Below are 19352 nucleotides of genomic sequence, written 5' to 3' on the forward strand. Positions count from 1 at the left end.
CTGCAGGTGCAGGCTCAGCACGGGGCTGCCTGTGGCCACTCAGCAGTCACTGTTTGTCCCTGGCATAGGCTAGGCAGAGCAGCCACTGGGCTGTTTGCACTTGCACTCGGGATGCAGTGATCCCCAACGGACCATCCCCTAATCCAGAATAGCTGGAATACATAGCACACTGACCATGCACCCGCCACCCCTTGGCCTGCCCCTATGCCAGGGACTGCAAAGAGGGCAGTGAGTGTAGGGCCCACACTGCAGCCAGGATGCAGCCCAGAATCACTCTGGGTTTACCCAAGGACTGCCCCCTCGCACTCCTCTCAGCCCAGCTGCTGCTCCTTCACAGCCACCAGGACCTGGGACAGCAGAATCATTTCCAAAGCAGCCAGCTCTGAGGTAATGAGCATGGAGCTGCAACTTCCTTGCAGGATCGGACTGGGGGAGCAGGCTGGGCTCGGACAAGCACTGACTCCAGCCTGGAGCCGTGCAGTGACGCGGAGCTGCGCGGCCAAGGGCCTGGGCTGCAGTGTTCCTAGGGGTGAGATTTGGGCCCAGATTCTGGTGCAGGGACAGGAGTGGGAGAGAGGCAAGGAGTTCCCCTCCCCCAAATCCTGGTGCCTTGTGCCCCCTAATCATAAGGTGCAGGGGAGTCACCAGCAGCCCGAAGAGGCAGGGCCCTGGATCCATCCATCTCCTAGTGGCCTAGGTCTGCTCCAAGGGAGTAGTTCTGCTCCTGAATGCCCTGCCCCAGTGCCCCCAAAGTGAGTCCGCCTACTGGTGTCCTCCGCAGACAGCAGGCTCCATGCTGTGCTGCCCCCCGGCACTGCTGAGCTCCCTGCACCCCCACTGAGCCCTGGCTCTCTCCTGCCCCCATGGTTTCTGGGAGCTCCCAAAGGCTGGGCCTGTCCTTGGCTCCTGGGGTCAGAGTCTAACTGTGAGTGTGTGCCAGGTCACACCAACCTACTGGATCGCTCAGCAGATTTAGACTCTGGCCTGAGCTGGCGATGGAGTGGTGGAGACTGGCACAGCTCCTCAGCTTGCAGGAGAAACAGCTCCCCGAGGGGCACCTGTGGCGTGGGACTCCCCGGCACACAGGGCTGAACTGGCCTCCAAGCAATGGCGGCAGGGCGTGGGCAGGGACAGGCGTCCCCCGGGGGGCAGTAGCACGGCCAGCACTCAGCCCGTCTCCCCTTCTCATCTCAGCCTGAAGGCCGCACAGGAGTGCGGGTGGGGTTGGTGCCGTGGCGATGGAGCAGAGCGAGCTGCGGCGCCGCCCCTGGGCGTCCCAGGCGGACAGTGAGGTTCTGAGCGAGGCTGAGCTAGAGGAGATCGCACCGAGAACTCGGGCTCCGCGGCCCTCTCTCTGCAGCAAGGTCCAGGATGTAAGGTAGGGGGCGCTTCACACACCTCCCCAGTCACCAGAGAGGGGGAAGTGGCACAAGGAGGCGGTGTTACTGCCCTGTGGGTTGCTGATAGGGGTTTTACAACCCTGGCAGGGTGTTTTTTCTTTGCCTGACCGGGCTCCCGCTGTCGCCTGCCCTGTCCATATGCAGGGGCCCAGAGCTAAAATGGCTCTTGTCCCCAGGAAAGAGCACAGGGTTTGGGACTGCCCAGCACCAGGCCCCACCGCTGGAGCCAGAGCAGGGTGTAAAGGCACCGGCCCCTGAGGCTGGGATGCACCCATGCCATGCTCGCCCTTTGGCCCATGCCCTCTGGTGCTGCTGGAGCTGTTATTCCTTGACTCCACACACAGCCGAGTGCCAGCCAGGTGGAGAGTGCTGTGCACCAGGCATCCCCCCAGGGCATGCTGGGCCCCTGGCCAGCCCAGGGCCGAAGTGGCAGGAAGGCCAGTGATGCCCTGGGCCAGTATCCTGCACGGGCCTTTGCCATCACTGCACACAGACTTGGCCTGATGCTTCTAAAGCTGCAGTTTGGTGCTCCAGTCCCTACTGAAGGGGCCCCTCAGAGGGAGGCATTGGGGGGGAGTCCAGGGGTCCTGCAGGGGGGCGTTTGGTTTGGACTTTAGCTGATATCATAGTGCTCTCAGTGCATTGACCCCTGCCCAGACAGGGGAGGACTCTGCCAAGGCTCCAGCCCTCCTGACTCTGTAGGGTAGTGCAGCCCAGAGCTTTCTCCTCACTTGTGGCTCCCCCACCCCTCCAGGTGCTCATGTGCTGCTGCCAAGTCCCTTCTGTTCCGGTTCCTGCCGATCCTGAGCTGGCTGCCCCGGTACCCAGTCAGGGACTGGCTCCTCGGTGATATTGTCTCGGGGTTCAGTGTGGGCATCATGCACCTCCCCCAGGGTAAGTACCACACCTCTGCCAGGGGAGTGCCTGCAAACACATTCCTCTGGGGGTGATCGCTCTGGGGCGCAGCCAGGCATCTCCCATCCCAGTCACCTGTGGGCCAAAGGCTGTAGCCCTGCTGTACATGCTGTAGGTGTGGGGGAGGGGTATACATTATGGGGTGGGAGTGTGAATGGGCAGGCAGAGCAGTGTGTGTGCGCGCGCCTTTGTGTAAGGGTGGGTGTAGAGTGGGGTGGGTCTGGTGTTAGTGTGTGTGGAGAAGGGCAGAGAGCTGGGGTGGGGTATGTATGGGATGGGGGAAGGGTGGGATGGCATGGAGGAAGGCAGCATATGTAAAGGGTGGGGCAGGATGGGGAGGGCAGGGAGCTGGAGTGGGGGGCATAGGGGATGGGGGAGGGCGGGGGGATTCGTGGGGGGGTGTATGGGATGGGGGAGGGCGGGGAGCTGGGGTGGGGGGTGTATGGAATGGGGGGAGGGTGGGGAGCCAGGGTGGGGTATGTATGGGATGCGGGGAGGGTGGGATGGCATGGGGGAAGGCAGCATATGTAAGGGGTGGGGCAGGATGTGGAGGGCAGGGAGCTGGGGTGGGGGGATTGGTGGGGGGTGTATGGGATGGGGGAGGGCGGGGAGCTGGGGTGGGGGGCATAGGGGATGGGGGAGGGCGGGGGGATTGGTGGGGGGTGTATGGATGGGGGAGGGCAGGGAGCTGGTGCATGGGATGGGGGGGAGCCTCTAGTAACTCTCCTGCCTTCATTGCTGTGTTTAGGTTTAGCTTATGCGCTCCTGGCAGGGGTGCCTCCCGTCACTGGCCTCTATTCATCCTTCTATCCTGTCTTCCTGTACTTCCTGTTTGGAACATCTAGGCACATCTCAGTGGGTGAGCCAGGGGTGCCCAAGATGGAGGTTTGTGGGTGCGGGGGGGCAAGGGGCTGTGCATGAACAGAAAGCTGGGGGCCTGTGGGTGAGCCGGGGGTGCCCAGGATGGGGGGGGGGCTGTGGGTGAGCTGGGGGTGCCCAGGGCAGGGGGCTTGTGGGGACCTTGCACTTCTGCATCGCCAAGGAAAGAGAAGCGGCCAGAGTCAGGAGCATAGAGCATGAAAAGCAGGAACCTCCCCCTGTCCTATGCACACAGCTCAGACTCGGGCCCACACACTCACCACTGCCAGGGAACTGGCCAGATTCGCCCCACGCACAGGGCTGGAGGAGTGTGTGCACAGCCCTCTCTCTGCCCACACAAAAAGCGCTCAGCAGTTGCTGTGCCAGCAGCCATGTGCCCCCTGTGAGCGATTCTTGCACATCCCTAGTCGAGCGCTCAAAGTGACCCTGTGAGCCAGATACAGATGAGTGAGCAGCCGGGTAGCTGTGCTGGCTACAGGAGGGAGCCCCTCCACTGGTGATAAGCAGAGGCACCCTGGGTGTGACCCCGCTCCCAAGAGGATACAGGGTGGGCAGGTCTCGGCTATGCATCGTCTGCCAGGGCACAGGTTTGAGTTGGCGACTTCCACGACCTCACCCTGTGTCCCTCCACACAGGCCCCTTCGCTGTCATCTCCGTCATGATCGGCAGCATGACAGGCTCGCTGATGCCCGACAGCAACTTCATGGATCCGGTCAATGGCACGAATGAGACAGTCCTCAACGAGGCAAGGAGAGACAGCGCCAGGGTGGAACTGGTGGCTACACTCACTATCCTGGTGGGCGTCTTCCAGGTGCGCAGGGTGCTCCGGGCGGGGCAGGAGACTGGGCCAGGATCCTGGGTGGGTTGTTTCCAAAGGCTGGTGGGTGGGCAGATCCAGTGTCCAAGGGGTGGAGGTGGTCAGCACACCCTGGGACCCTGACAGATCCAAGGCTGAGAGGGCCATGCCATCCAACTCCCAGTCCAGGCCTGACCTCCCTGAAACACCCGTTGAATCTGGGGGCTGTGGCAGCTTTCCCATGTGCTGCTGGGCTCATGATCCCTGCTCTGTCTTCCTCCTTTGGGCCTCAGTTGCTCCCATTCCCCCCCCCCCCAGGGCAGGTGAACAGCGTGGGCAGGGGGCATTCCTCCTCCACCCCCCAGCACCAAGACCAGCCCTGCTGCTCACATCACGTCTCTCAGTGGCTGGGCCCTGCTGGAAGGGCACAAGCTGCACTTACCCTTGGAGACCTCGAGCTGGTCCTGGGGGAGATGCCACGCAGCTGATTCCTGAAGGGTCCATCCTGGCACCAGTCCAGAGGCCGGGCTCACTGCAGACCCTTGGTGATGTTTGTGAGCCCCTCCAGAGCAGGACTGGGGACACTGTCCCTCCCTGAGGCTGACCCCTGCTTCGCTTGTGGTTAGGCCAATCAGCATGGTGTGTGAAGTGAGATCCCCGCTCTCAGGCCCACCAGCCTGGGAACCAGGGGTCCCAGGTTCTGCCCAGCACACCAGACTTCTGTGTTGTCCCCCATCCTTTCCAAAGGGTGCTCCCCCAAACAGCCACCTGGTCAAGTGCTAGCGATGTCACTGGGCCTCCCTCCCCTCCCTGTGTATTCTGCTGCATAGACTGCCCTGAGCACAAACCACAGTCATGCAGCTTGGGTGCCCCCTGGGCTGGCCCTCCCAGCACAAACCCTACCAGGTTCTGTCCCACTGAGCTTGCAGGGCAAGCAGAGGAGACGCTGGGCATCCCAGCCCAGGGCTGTTAGGGGCAAAAATACAAGAGTTCTATTTTTTCCTCAGGAAAACTGAAAGAGGTGGCAGCCGCGTAGCTGTGTTCTGTCCCCCAAGCCTTGTAGCTCTGCCCAAGGCGACCCTTACGTTTAGCTATGCCCTGCCATCCCCAGACGAGGCTGACGTCAGGGTGAGAACCCTGCGAGAGGAAGTTGGTTGCTGACTATCGCTGGGTCTCTTTCCAGATGGCCCTGGGGATGCTGCAGTTCGGATTTGTGGTCACCTACCTGTCCGAGCCCTTGGTGCGGGGCTACACCACAGCCGCTGCCGTCCAGGTGCTGGTCTCCCAGCTGAAGTACGTCTTTGGGGTGGAGGTGGCTGAGCAGTCAGGGCCATTATCCATGTTTGCTGTAAGTAGAGCCCAGCTAGGGCAGGTGGTGGGTGGGCGGGCGGGCAGGGATGGGGGGATTTAACCCTTCCAGCGCTGATCCTACATCTCCTGTTACAGAACACTTCCAGACAAGAGGTATGTGCACAAACACATTCTCTGGTGCTGCATACAGTTTGGGGAACCCCTGGGGAGCCCCAGTAACAAAATAGACTGATGACCGCAGACATTCTTAAGGGTCAAACCCTGGGCCCCTCCTTCCCTCAGTTTTACTCGTGTTGACTTTCATAGGAATTTGCCTGAATCAGGAGCTCAGGATATGGTCAACTTGTTCCATCCATAAAATGAAGGAACATCTGATAGGGACAAAATTCTGTATTTACTCTCAACTGGTCAGTTGTGAACCAACCCAGGCTGCTGGCAGCTGATTGGTAAATAGGTGTCATGTGACAGATCTTAGTCACATGGAAAGGGATCAAGCTCCTCATTTTATATAACCAGCTCCTCACGTGATGTCAGTGGTCATAGTTGCATGGGCTTCAGTGGAGCTATGACTACATACACCAGCAGGAGATCTGCCCTCACAGGGTTTTAGATGCTGCCACTAATGTTTTCTGATAAATACTCTTAACCATGGAAGAATCCAGCCTGCCACTTTCCCAGAGGAGCAACATTTGCTAATGGGGTCTGCTGTGGTCCGACGGGGCTGGGATTTCCCAGGGGGGCAGTGTGTGCTAATGGGGTCGGACGGGGCTGGGATTTCCCAGGGGGGGAGTGTGTGCTAATGGGGACCTGTGCTGGGGCTAGACCAGGGCTGATGGGGTCTGCACTGGGGCTATACGGGAGGGGAGGTCTCTCCAGCAGCTGGGATTCCCCTAGAACTGTCAGGCGAGTGGTGCTCCCTGGCTGTTCACTGGGGTTGGACAGTGAGGGGGCTTCCTCCTTGGGCTGTGGCACCCTACGGGTATGCAGTCTGCATCAGTATTACTTGCTGTATTGCACTTGTGCTTGACGACCCCAGCCTCACAGGCCCACTCTGTGCAAGTTGCCAAATGTACACAGGGGATGACAGGACCCCTGCCCCGGGGATAGCACAGCCAGTGCCGAGATGTGAACGTGGGCACGTGCTGACACTCTCTGGTTCCACGGGACGTATCCAGTGGGTGGCCCCTCTGCGCCGGGGCTCTGTCTCCTGAACGGATTCAGTGTCATGGTCTCCTCTCCCCATAGGCCTTCATTGAGATCTGCACCAAGCTGCCACAGACCAACGTGGGCGCCCTGGTCACTAGCCTGATCGCCATGGCCGCCATCCTCACTGTCAAGCTGCTCAGTGCCAAGTTCGCCTCCAAGCTCCCCATGCCCATCCCCATAGAACTCATCACGGTAAGGAGGGGGGTGTCACGAACTGCATTGCATCTAGAGCACCCAGCCCCATGGGGCTTCGCACAGGGCAGGCTGTCACCCCCACAGAGCAGGGGCTCGGCTCTCTGCCGGGTGCCTGTACTGGTGGTTGTTTAGTGGCTGCCCCTCGTGCTAGTGTTTCGTCTCCTCTGCTGTGGCCAGGAGGTTTTGGCACTTGGGTAGGTTAGGCAGCGTGGCCCGAAGATGGGCAGGTTTTGGCTTAGTCTCGCCACAGGTGTTCCAGAGGCAAGCCCCAGTTTTCCTAGAATGTGTCCCCCAGTGGGTGTGTGCTGGGGCCGGCCAGGGAGGGGGCTCTGGCTGAGATTTCCCTGGGGTTGTCCAAGGCCTGGGTTCTCAAACTGGGGGTCGTAACCCCTTGGGGCTGCAAGGTGGTGTCATGGGGGTTGCGAGCTGTCAGCTCTGTGGGGCTCACAGCCCTGAGCTTCCCTTAAATTAAATGACCCCCCCCCTCTGTTTTCAATGTATAAGGGGGGGGTCACACTCAGGGCCTTGCTGTGTGAAAGGGGTCACAATACAAAAAGTTTGAAAACAACTGGTCCCAGGAGAGCAGTTTTCGCTAGCAAGGGCTGTGCTGATTGGCTCCTCTTATATCAGCTGGCAGGAGAGGCGCAGCTGGGAGCACCCAGAGCCAGGTCTCTCAGCCAGCAAATCCACGGGCCCCAGGGGTGACAATTGCATTCAGAGCCCAGAAGGACAGCCCTATTGCCTTCCATCTGCAGGTCCCTGGGTTAAATCTGGCCCAGGCTAGCGGTGCGTAATGTTGGACAGCCATTGGACAGCCATCCCCGCCCCAGCACAAACCCACAACCAGACCTGAATGGCCCCTGCTTGTCTCTGGGTGAAATGGGTCATGGAGACTCAGCTGCCCGTGGACAGTGGGCGCTGGCTGGGATTCCCTGCTCACTGTCCCCATCCCGTCCCCTCCTTAATCCCTTCACCTGGTCTGATTCATTTCAAAGTGCTCCTGATCCAGTTTATTTCTTTTTTTGTCTGTTGATTCTTGGCCCTGGGGCTCTTCCCTTGGTTGGGGGGAGGCACTTAGTGGCTGGTGGGCTCTACCCGCCAGTCTGGGTTTTCAGCTAGGCTGGCCCCTTTCGTTGGGCCCTGAGCAGAGGCCTGCACATGTCTGCTGTTCTCTAGCAGGCTCGTGGGGGTTGCTCTTTGCCTCACGCTGTCCCTTCTTTTCAGATCATCGTCTCCACGGGGATCTCCTATGGAGCCGGCCTGAAGGCCAAGTTTGGGATTTCTGTTGTGGGCGACATCCCCAGTGGGTGAGTGAGGGTGCAGCCGGGCTCCGTAGCAGGCAGTTCATTATGGGCAGAGAATGGAACGCGTTTCTGCTGCAGCCTCTGTGACACTGGGGACGGCGTGGTGAGGCTGTGCCAGGGGGAGCAGGCTGTCATCCCTGAGGGAAAGGCCCTTTCCAGCTGGCTTTCCTTCTCTTGGCTGCAGGATGAAACCACCAGTGGCTCCCAACGTCAGTTACTTTGGGCAGGTGGTGGGCAATGCCTTTGCCATCGCCGTGGTGGGCTATGCCATCTGTATCTCCTTGGGCAAGATCTTTGCCCTGAAGCACGGCTACAAGGTGAACAGTAACCAGGTGAGGACCCCACTACGCTCTGGGCTTTCCACTCCAGCCTCTCTTCCCTTTTTTTTATTCTTCGTTTTTGTCATTGGCACCTGCACTCCCCAGGAATCTGAGTCTGGGCAGTGCCCGCCCCTCTCTTTGGGGTCTCCCATGACACCAGGCGGGGGCCTGCTCTGCTCTGCCCAGCAAGGGCTGGAGCCTCCATGCAGTTCCTGACCCCTCGCACTGCTTTGCCCCTTGCAGGAGCTGATAGCCTTGGGGATTTGTAATTTCGTGGGTGGCTTTTTCCAGTGCTTCAGCATCAGCTGCTCCATGTCCCGGACCCTGGTGCAGGAGACCACCGGAGGGAACAGTCAGGTGAGTCCCATGTGGCTGGTAGTCCCATCAATTTCAGTCCTGAGGAATCCTGGAGGATTCCAGCATGAGGCAAAGAAGCTTCCCCTATCATCTCTGGCCTGACTGGGAAAACCCCAGGAACGTGCTGTGGAAAGCTAGGTAGGGTGTTAACCTCTGGTGACAGTGGGCAATGGATGGGCAGTAATTACCCATCATTCATGGGCCGGATCATCTGCCAGACCAAATAAGTAGTTAAAGGGTTAATTGTTATTGATGCTCCACTGGGAGCAGAGCTGGGGGCAGTGGGGCAATTCTCATAAATAACTCCCACCCGCCTGGCAAGGGCTGCCTGTCACTTGCTCTGGCACTCGCAGAGCTGATGGGAACATGAGAGAGGGCCTAAGGGGGACATGCTGGATCACCGGCCGGACAGCCTTCCTACGTGAGCTCACCTGCATCCCCTTCTCGCCCAGCATGCTCTCTCGGGGCCAGCGTGACGCCCATTATATCAGACACAACATACAGGTGGTGTCTCTGCATGGGAGGTGGAAATGTCCATGCACGCCTGTCCCGTCTCTCACTGATCTCTCTGCTCTCTTCTCCAGGTGGCCGGGGTTATCGCCTCACTTGTCATCTTAGTGACCATTTTGAAGATTGGGCAGCTCTTCCAAGACCTGCCCAAAGTATGTATTGTCCTAGCCCTGCCTGCCTTCCTGCCTCTTCACCCGTCTGTACAGTTACCCTGAGTCTCCAGGCCCATTACAGCTACTGGCACCACGTATAGATCAGCCCATGAAGGACAAAAATGGGTCACAAGTCCTATAAAAATATAGGGACAAGTGAGTTCCCATAGTTGGTCCATCCTCTCTAGTAGCCTCCTCTGCCGCACTGGATCAGATCATTGGTGCATCTCTTACAGTGTTCTCTCCTCCAGTGCTATCCGGCGTTTGAGGCATCACAGGCTGACAGATAAGCACCCATAACCCTTCTATCCAGTTGTGTGATGCAGTGGCCCAGAGGGAAATGCTCCCATCCTGACTCCTGCAGGAGTCCAGCTAGCACCCTGCTGCATGAGGCTAGAGTCCCCTTCGCATTACCACAGCTCCCTTCATTACAGGGGGGGTTGTTAATGACCATCGCTCCATTCCTGCCTTTCAAAATGCAGCTGTGTTATTTGACTCAATGGTCTCTGCAAAAGGGGGTGCCCTAGGTCTCACCTTCCACTGGCAGGTCAGTGTTTCCTTGGCAGCATTTCCCTCCCATCCCTCCCTCCCTTTGGCCAAATCACTGAACTGGGGGTCAAAGCCTGAGCTTCCTCACTCAGTGTTTGCTCCACCCCCCTCAGGTCAGGTCTCGTGTGGGAGGACAGAGTAATAGTGGGGAAGGGCTACCCTGTTCTGTCCAGGCAGGTGCTTGTGGGAAACACAGGCCCCTGGAGTCATCAGGCTGTGGGGTCCTGGGATGGCCCCGCAGTGCCTGCTGAGTCCTTACAGCTTTGGGGATTTCTCTTCCAGGCCATCTTAGCTGCCATCATCATTGTGAACCTGAAGGGCATGTTCAAGCAGTTCACAGACATCCGCACACTGTGGCGGTCCAATCGCATAGATCTGGTAAGAAACACAACCAGCCTCCATGGGCCTTGGACCATGGGGCCTGATTCCCCTGACACAAGCCCCATAGGGCTCTGCCTTTGGGGAGCACAAAAAGGGCAGTCCTCAGTGCTGCCCTGGTCTGGCTCCTGGCAGCCCCTTACTAAGGGAGGTGGCAGTTCCCCCAGGACACTTCTTACCAAGCTTGAACCAACTGAGAATAGAATTTGGGCCATAGACATTTGTCAGAACCAGGACTCTGAACCCCAAACCACAGGGACCAGATTCTGAACCTCACAGTGCAGGCCTATTTCTGCAATGGGCCTGAACTGGAACCCAGGCTATCTGGATCCACATCTAGCCTCCATGGCTCAAGCCCATCTCGGCTTTTGCCTTGCTGCATCCCTGGGGGCTTCAGAGCAGGGAACCAGATCCCTGGGGGCTTCAGAGTAGGGAACTGAATCCCAACAGCACAGAGACTCTGCAGGCAAATGCAATAGCCAATCTGCACTCAGCATGAGCTTATCCCTCTTTGTACATCAGAGAGAGCACATATTAACAAGACGGTGATGTCAGCCAGGACACTGGCGTTCCCCACCATAACCCTTTTCATAGGGCGTCCTGGGATCTCTAACTTCCACCCGGGATTCCCACTAGAGACAGGCAGGCAGGGCCTTGTTTTAACATCTCCCCTGAAGGAAGGTCCCTCCCACAGTACAGCTCTTCCTGGGACTGCATGGCAGCATTAGCATTGGCAGTGATGGCCAGTGCACTAGCGAACGTCACACCGAAGTAGCCAGGGTCTACCGCAAACCTGCTCCCCTTCCCCAGCACTTACCCTGCCTTTGTCTGCTATAGCTCATCTGGCTTGTGACCTTCGTGGCCACCCTTCTGCTGAACCTAGACATGGGGCTGGGGGTCTCTGTGGCGTTTGCCCTGCTCACAGTCATCTTCCGGACCCAGATGTGAGTAGCACTGTCCCAATAAACCATGCACCTCCCTCTGAGCTCCAGTAAGTGCTACTGAGCGACTAGTAGTACCCTGCCCTGTCTGGATACTCGTGTGCACACCACGGCGGGGGGCTGCTAATGGGCACATATGAGCCACTGATGACATCAGCACAATCTGAGAAGCCCATTTGCTGAAAAGCTGCTATTAATTCTGTACCCCTGCCCACTTTCACCACCCATGGATGAAGCAAAGCCATAGCCAATGGCAGCTCATGGGCACACACAAGGCTTTAGCCTGGTTTAGCACTACTATGCCCTCTCACAGCATGGCTGTCAATGTTCTATCACCACCAGGTCACTGGGGCAATACTCTGAATGTAAGGCACAACATCACTCCCCGCGGGATAGACAGTACCTTTGCTAACCCCGCTCTCTTTCTCTGTCTCCCCTCAGGCCCCGCTACTCCATCCTGGGGCAGGTTTCCAACACGGACATCTACAGAGACGTGGTGGAATATAACAAGGTACAAGCGGGTGGTGAGATAGTTGAGGGAGTGGCCAGAGGGGACCCATGAAGGAAGACAGACCAGCTCCTTTGCTGCTGCTGAATGTATTAGGCAAACCAGGACACTGGGGCCAAAGCTGCCATGAGCAGCCAGGGGAGCTGAGATAGGGCACATCCAGGAGTAAAAGGGTTAAAGTCCTTGTCAGGCATTGTCCTTCCCAGAAAGAGCTTCCCTGTCCTATCAGTGCCTGTGAGTACTGGCCTTCAGGGACTGGATGCCACTTTCCCTTCCCACTGGGGAGGAAGGGCTCCTCCTTTCCAGAGCACTGTGAGTGTGCCTGGCGCTTTACAAACCCCTAGAAAGCCAGGTCTCCCTCCAGTTCAGCTGTGTAAGCTGCAGGCCTTGCTAGTGGTGGGACCCTGTAGGGGCTTTGGGGGCTCTAAGGCAGTGGTTCTCAACCTTTCCAGATTACTGTACCCCATTCAGGAATCTGATTTATCTTGTGTACCCCAAGCTTCACCTCACTTAAAAAACTACTTGCTTACAAAATCAGACATAAAAACACAAAAGTGTCACAGCCACACTATTACTGAAAAATGGCTTCCTTTCTCATTTTTATCATATAATTATAAAATACACTGATTGGAATATAAATATTGTACTTACATTTTCAGTCTATAATATATAGAGCAGTATAAATAAGTCATTGTATGAAATTTTAGTTTGGACTGACTTCACTAGTGCTTTTTATGTACCGTAGTCCATTGTAAAACTAGGCAAATATCTAGATGAGCTGAGTACCCCCTGGAAGACCTCTGTGTACCCGCAGTGCTATGCGTACCCCTGGTTGAGAACCACTGCTCTAAGGGATGCTGTGAGGCCGTTCCAAGTACCTGAGGTGGAGCAGCAGGAGAACGGGGGGGGGGAAGCTGAGGAGTAGGGGAGCCCAGAGATGCTGGGGGGCATGGCTTTGCTTTTCTGTGATGTCTCTAGCTCTCCCTGTTACTGATTTCCCACCCCCCCATGACCCAGAACAGCCCCCGCCCCTTTGAGGCAGTGTCCCTCTCACAACTTCTTCATGTCTTTGTTTCCAGACTGAGGAAATTCCAGGCGTGAAGATTTTCCGCTCTTCTGCCACAGTCTATTTTGCCAACGCTGAGCTGTATGCAGAAGCCCTGAAGGAGAAAGTGAGGCAGGGGCAGAGATGGGCTCACGTAGCACACTCTGGGGCGAGGCCTGACTCTTCTCTACAGACTGGTCTCCAGTACCTTGGCCAGGAGGTCACTTCAGGCCTGGGGTGCTATTCTCCAGTCTAGCTGGGAAAGCAGCACAGCTCCACAGTCCTGATTCTCTCAGCTCTCATACTACAGTGCACGGGTTCTCCCTTCCCCAGTATGAGTGGAGCTAGCGAAAGGCTAATATGGCCTCTATCCTCATAGTGTTGGAGCATCTCACACACCAGTGATGTTCTCCTCACAACCTCCTCTGAGGTAGGTGGGGAACTGAGGCACAGGCCCAAGGTCACCCAGGGAGCCTGTGGCAGAGCCAGGAATAGAACCCCACTCTGCTGAGTCCCAGTCCATTGCATTAACTGCAAGCCAACCTTTCCTATCCTGCTCCTGGGCTCTGCTCCTGCAGTTAACTAGTGCTCCAAGCTCTCCTGTTCCCAGAAGCCAAGAAAAGGATGTGGAAGGAGAGAGCTCCATTCTGTGCAGGAACAGCTGTGGGGACTCCCTGCACCATGCGGTGGGAAGTGGGTTGGGAGAGAGCAGGTCAGTGGCTTCCATATCCCAGGGAGCTGTATCTTTTGCAGAGTGGCATTAATGTCGATTACCTCATTGGGAGGAAGAAGAAAGCCCTCAAGAAACAGAAGAAACAGCAGGAGAAGGACAAGAAGGAAGAGGCAAAGAAGAAAAAGGTTCATCTCTGCCAAATGTTTCCTTCTGGGGTTCCCTCCAGTCTGTCTCTTTCTCCTTCCCTTCATCCATATCCTCACCCTCCTCTCTCCTTACATATCTCTCTTGGTCTCCTCTTTCCTCTCTCTCTCTTCTCACTCCCTCTTCCGAGCTCTCCATTCCTCCCTGCCCCCACTTCTCCCTCTCTTTCCCTAATCCCTCTCTCTAGATTGGCTCTCCCTATTCTTCAGAATCAAAGATGGACCCACACTGGAAATGGCTCATCTTTCCCTAGGGGGTGGGAAACCCAAGGGTAGGCCTTGGCCCCTGGGGAATGTTCCTGAGCCTGACAAGCATTTGTACTGATTGGAGCCATCAGGCATGGAAAAGAAATCCCAGGGAACCACCTGACACTGGAGTTGTGTCCAAGGTTGGGGAGGAGGCTGCTGGTGTTAATAATTAAGGAGACAGTGATTCACTAGCATTTGGTGAGTGGTCGGATATTAGCAACAAGTGCAAGGTGTGATCTTGGGAATTCCAAACTAATGAACCTAACTTCAGTGCCAGACAAATAATTAAAGAGGGACTTATACGCCCCCACATGGACATGATATGATGGGAACAGACCAGCATACCATCTGCAGAGAAATCATGCCTCTCTAACTTACTAGATTCCTTTGAGCATGTCAAGTAAAGAGCAAATACAGGAGACTCAGTTGGCAAAAGTTATTTGGACTTTCAAAAGGCAAATTCTCTCAGAAGGGGCCGTTAGGGACCCTAAGCTGTTTTAGGGTGAGTTAAAGTTCTGTCATTGATCAAAACTGGCTGAAGAGAAAGGGAATAAAGAGAAGCAATACCTAGCTCTTATATAGCACTTTTCACTAGCAGATCTCAAAGCACTGCACAGAAGAGGTCAGATCATTACTCCCATTTTATGCATGGGGAAACTGAGGCATGTTGCTGTGACTTGCCTCCGGTCACCCAGTAGGCCAGTGGCAGAACCAGGAATAGAACCCAGGTCCAATCCTCTGTTCACCACTTCTGAATAAATGGTCAGTTTTCCATGTTGCAAATGTTAGCAGTGGGGTGCCCCAGAAGCTTCCACTCTAGGCCTGGTGTAGAATATATTTACTAATGGTAATATTTGTACGGGGAGAGAATGGTGGGTGAGTGTAGGCAGCTAGCTACCATTGCAGACAGCTCAGTGAAAACCCCCTCTCATTGCATAAGGGCAGTCCTAAGAGCAAACGAAATTTTAGGATGAATAAAGCCAACCACTATGTACTGGGCTAGGGAAGATACCTCCCTCATGGGCAAGTTATTCCGGAATTGTCCACTCTGGCAGCTTTGCACCTTCCGTTGACCTGGCCATGGTCAGAGACTGGATACTGGACTAGGTGGCTCACGGGAATGAACCAGGCTCTGCTTTTATGTTGTGACCTATATTGTCCCAAATCTCCTTGCTGGGGTTGACAAGCCTCCTGCGGGGTGATGTGGGCTGTGTGGCTACACCAACCCTGCTTTAACGTTCTCTGTCCCCATCTGGCTTTGGTAACAGAAAACTAACTCCAAGCTCTCAGAGGCATCTGACCCCAGCAGCGATGACCTTGGCTTTGTAGATATTGACATGGAGACCAATACGCAGGTATTTATCTATGCTGATCTTTAAAAATCCAAGTCCCACAGGGCCTGACATAGTTGAATGTCATGGTAAAATCTCAACCACAATGGTCTTCCCTACCATTAACACAAACCCTCCATTAGCAAGCAAGAAAACCCTCCCAGCCCTCATCCCTTCCTCCTCCCCAGACACCTGGGGAATAAGATATGTCATTAATCTAGGGCATGGGCCATCTCCCACTCTGCTCTGATGTGTGCTAGGGTGATTGGTGTCAGTAGGGGTCAGGGCCTCTGTTTAACGTCTCATTTCAAGCCTTGTTTTTCACCAGTGGAAATAGATACTTTCCAAACCTCTGTCTCACTGCCGCCTGTGCTGATACGGTGCAGTCAGTCAGTTTGACGCTCGTCTGCTATTGGCTGAGGTGCTCCCTGAGGAATGCCATCATCTCATTTGATGGGGGGGGGAACTGTTTTCTTCCCCACAGGAGCTGGGGAGTGACTGCAATGGATCTGGCCCTGCAGTGGTTGACTCCAATGGAAGCACGATCGAGTTGGAGCCCCAAGCCAGCAGCACCCCAAAAGCCTTCAATGAACCCACCCTGGAGTCTTTAGGTCTCAAAAAGCCCGACCTCCACTCCCTCATACTGGACTTCACCCCCATCAACTTTGTGGATACTGTCTGCATAAAGATCCTAAAGAACGTAAGGGGAAAGGCAGGGAAAATGTCCCAGGCACAGCTGCCCTGGGGACTCTCCTACCGAGCTCTGCAAAGTGGGAGAATTCAGACACCCAGTGCTGGGAACTTGAGTGCCTCAGATCTGCTCTTCTGCTACCAGCTAAGGTGAAATCTCACCAGACACTGGCTCCAACCTGTCCCCATCCCCTCCCTGATCCCGTCACCCACCACCCTTCCCTCTGAGCCATTGCTGTCTGTGACAGAGGAGCTGTTCTCTCCAACATACACACCCACTCCCTCATGCTGGCATTTTAACATCTTCTGCATCACCTTGTGTGCCCAGGCCTGTCAGCTGTAAATTGGGCATCAAGATGTAGAGTATGTTTCACATCCCTAACTTGTCTTCCAGGCAGCCCACAGGAGATTGGCTCCAGGTCCATGGTATCAAAGAGCAGCAGGGGCCAAGGGGACATCTGGGGCTGCTTTGGGGCAGTCGGCTAGTAATCGCATACCCCATCCCATTCTGCGTGTGGTGCTGCTGCTGGGCATGGGGCCTGGCCCCCGGGGACGGGAGTCTGTGGAGGGGCTCGACTCATCTCTTTGTGCTTGTGTCCATTGCAGATATTCAGAGATTTCCAGGAGATAGAAGTGGATGTGTTTCTTGTTGGCTGCCATGGTAAGGAGGCCTCAAAGCTCGGGCGCAGCAAAGCTGTGGACCCTCCATTTGATAGCAAGTCCTCCCTTCAGGAGGATGTATCTTGTCGCACTGAAATCCCCATCTGCCCTCCCTTGGAGCAGAGTCAGGTTCTTGCTTCTGGTTTCACCTTCCTTTGTCTCCTCTTCTCCTCTCCACACCATACCAGCCTCAGTTGTTAACCAGATGGAAAGTGCTCACCAAACTGGTTTCAAACCCAGTGTGATTAGTAGTTCAGATCCCACGTCAGGAACCAAATTCAGCCCTGGTGTAAATCCCTCTGAGGTCAACACGAGTCACATCAGCTTCTGCCATAGCTGAATTTGAGCCAGGGTATGTGCGTGGGGAATCTTTCCCAAGCCCCATTCAGGAGATCAGCCAAAGCCCCTGCAAGTAGGCATAATTCCCAAGGTGCAATGCCAGAGTCTGTTTGTACTCCAGAACAGAGACCACATCCAGGGGAGCATTTCTGTTTCCCTGAATTCCAGCTTGGATGATTTTGCCAGCACTTCCCAAAGCAAAGAATCCCAAAGGCAAACAGTAAAGAGCAAAGAAAAAGAGAGGTGGTTCTGAGTATGTGGAGGGTGGGTGGGTGGGTGGGGGTCAAGGCTGGGCACGTCGGCCAGTCTTCATGCTTTCACTCTAGGGTGTCCTGGTGTTATCAGGGCCGGCTCCAGGCACCAGCCGACCAAGCACGTGCTTGGGGCGGCACCTTGGAAGGGGCGGCCAATCTTGGGGTGGCGGGGGGCGCTCGGGGTTTTTTGTTTTTTTGGTTCAGTGGAGCAGCACTCGAGGTTTTTTGTTTTGTTTCAGCGGCGCGGCACTGGGGGGGCGGGGGCTGGCGCGATGCTCGGGGGGACGGGGGCTTCGGCGGTGCGGCGCTGGGGGGGGCGAGGGTTGGTGCGGCGTGGCGCTCGGGGGGGGCGGGGGTTTGGGCGGCCCGGCGCGTCGCTGGGGGGGGGGGCGGGGGTTTCGGCGGCGCAGCGCTGGGGGCGGGGGTGTTATGGCGGGGCGGCGCTCTTTTTTTTTTTTTTTTTGCCTGGGGCGGCAAAAGAGTTAGAGCCGGCCCTGGGTGTTATTGTGCCACCTTCTTTTCCCCTCAGCTTCTGTCATTGACCAGCTGGAAAAAGGCAACTTCTTCAGCCAAACCATCACCAAGCACCACCTCTTTGCCTCAGTGCATGATGCCATCACCTATGTCACCAGGGAGCAGGGACAGAGCATGCCACAGCCGGTCACAGTAAGCAGTCTTTCTGCTTCACTTAGAAAAACAGTCTCCCTGGCAGTCCACCAGGTTTACAGATGTGAAAGCAGCTTTTGTTACGAGTTGCTGGCCAGCATGCTTCTCTCCACCAGCCATGCCAGTGTGTGTACCTCCCCTACCCACCCTTGCCTAGCCAATGTGCTCTCTCTCCACCACCACCACCACTACATCTGCTGTCCTTCCCCACCTCACTTTTCCTCAATTGCATCTCAGTTATGCAGACCTCTGAGCAGACTCTGTCATTAACACTGTCCCATTCAGGTGGCCTTCTGGGCTACTGCACATGCAGCCATGCAAGGAAGCCAAGTGCATGCCCTGAAACCCTTGTGTCAGCAGGGGCCGGGAGACCTGCAGAGGGGAAAAAACCCAGCTTCTGCGGGAGAGAGACCCCCATTCTCCAGGCCAGTCAGACCTGGGAGCACATCATATTGCTCTTGGTTCCCTCCTGCTGGCTGATAAACAGAACAATATTAATGGGCTGCACCCCACTCTCATCACAATGCAGAGCCTTTGGGTGGTGGGCGGGGGAAGCCACGGGAATGTGGAGTTATTCCAGGGAGTTGGGGAAACCAAACCAATCTCTTTATTACTATTTGACTTTTTAGACTTATTCCAGCACTAAACTGTAGCCACCAGAAACAGCATCTACTGTCCCCAGGAGCTGAACAGGTGAGAGGGAGCCACCAAGGCACATTTCCAGAGGACTCTTTGAGCTGGCTGATGTTTACAAGGGCAGGTGACATGGGATTCCCTGCCACTGGGAATCTAGCAGACACAAGATCTCCTACTGCTGAGCATCTGCTTTGGGCACTGGAGACCTGAGATCATCTGCCCTTGGGACCCTACTTTAGCTACTGGACAAACTGGGAATCTATCTCAAACCTGAAATCTCCTTCTGCTGGGAATCTTCTCCAGACACAGGAGATCTGGGATCTCATGGACTTATGAATCCACTTCACACACAAGATCTTCTGCCCCTGGGAATCCCCTCAGACCCAGGAATCATCTCTGATTGTATCTGTGTGTGTGTGACCCTTTAACTTGAGTGATGGTGTCCCTAGTCTCTGTTTGCCAGAAGCTGGGAATGAGTGACGGGGGATGGATCACTTGATGATTACCTGTTCTGTTTATTTCCTCTGGGGCACCTGGCATTGGCCAGTGTCAGAAGACAGAATGCTGGGCTAGATGGACCTTTGGTCTGACCCAGTATGGCCGTTCTTATGAAATATCACTGGAGAGAAGCTGCACTTGAGAGTTTTCCACTTGACTGTTTAATTAGATGATGCTCTTAAATTGAACCAGACAAACAATTCTATTGACTGTGCAAAACTCCCTGCAAAGAGCAATACTAGGGTTACCATACGTCCGGATTTTCCCGGACATGTCCGGCTTTTTGGGCTCCAAATCCCCGTCCGGGGGGAAATCCCAAAAAGCCGGACATGTCCGGGAAAATCGGGACATGCGGGGCCGGCGGGGCCGGGCCGGGGGCGGGGCCGG

The 19352-nt window shown here is 55.8% G+C and overlaps 1 protein-coding gene across 1 annotated transcript; it reads left to right on the forward strand.

Moving 5' to 3' along the window:
* The first annotated feature begins 1238 nt into the window (after positions 1-1238).
* Positions 1239-18484, forward strand: SLC26A6 (solute carrier family 26 member 6). Its single transcript, XM_065408473.1, has 20 exons — positions 1239-1378; positions 2155-2294; positions 3064-3174; positions 3830-4005; positions 5174-5338; positions 6547-6699; positions 7927-8009; positions 8191-8338; positions 8570-8683; positions 9268-9345; positions 10177-10272; positions 11110-11216; positions 11655-11724; positions 12801-12893; positions 13520-13624; positions 15160-15246; positions 15707-15922; positions 16519-16573; positions 17695-17831; positions 18461-18484. Exons 1-20 carry the CDS (start codon positions 1239-1241, stop codon positions 18482-18484), a joined length of 2298 nt encoding a protein of 765 aa, XP_065264545.1.
* The last annotated feature ends 868 nt before the right edge of the window (positions 18485-19352 follow it).

This window comes from Emys orbicularis, chromosome 7, assembly GCF_028017835.1.
Source record: "Emys orbicularis isolate rEmyOrb1 chromosome 7, rEmyOrb1.hap1, whole genome shotgun sequence".
Lineage (NCBI taxonomy): Eukaryota > Metazoa > Chordata > Testudines > Emydidae > Emys > Emys orbicularis.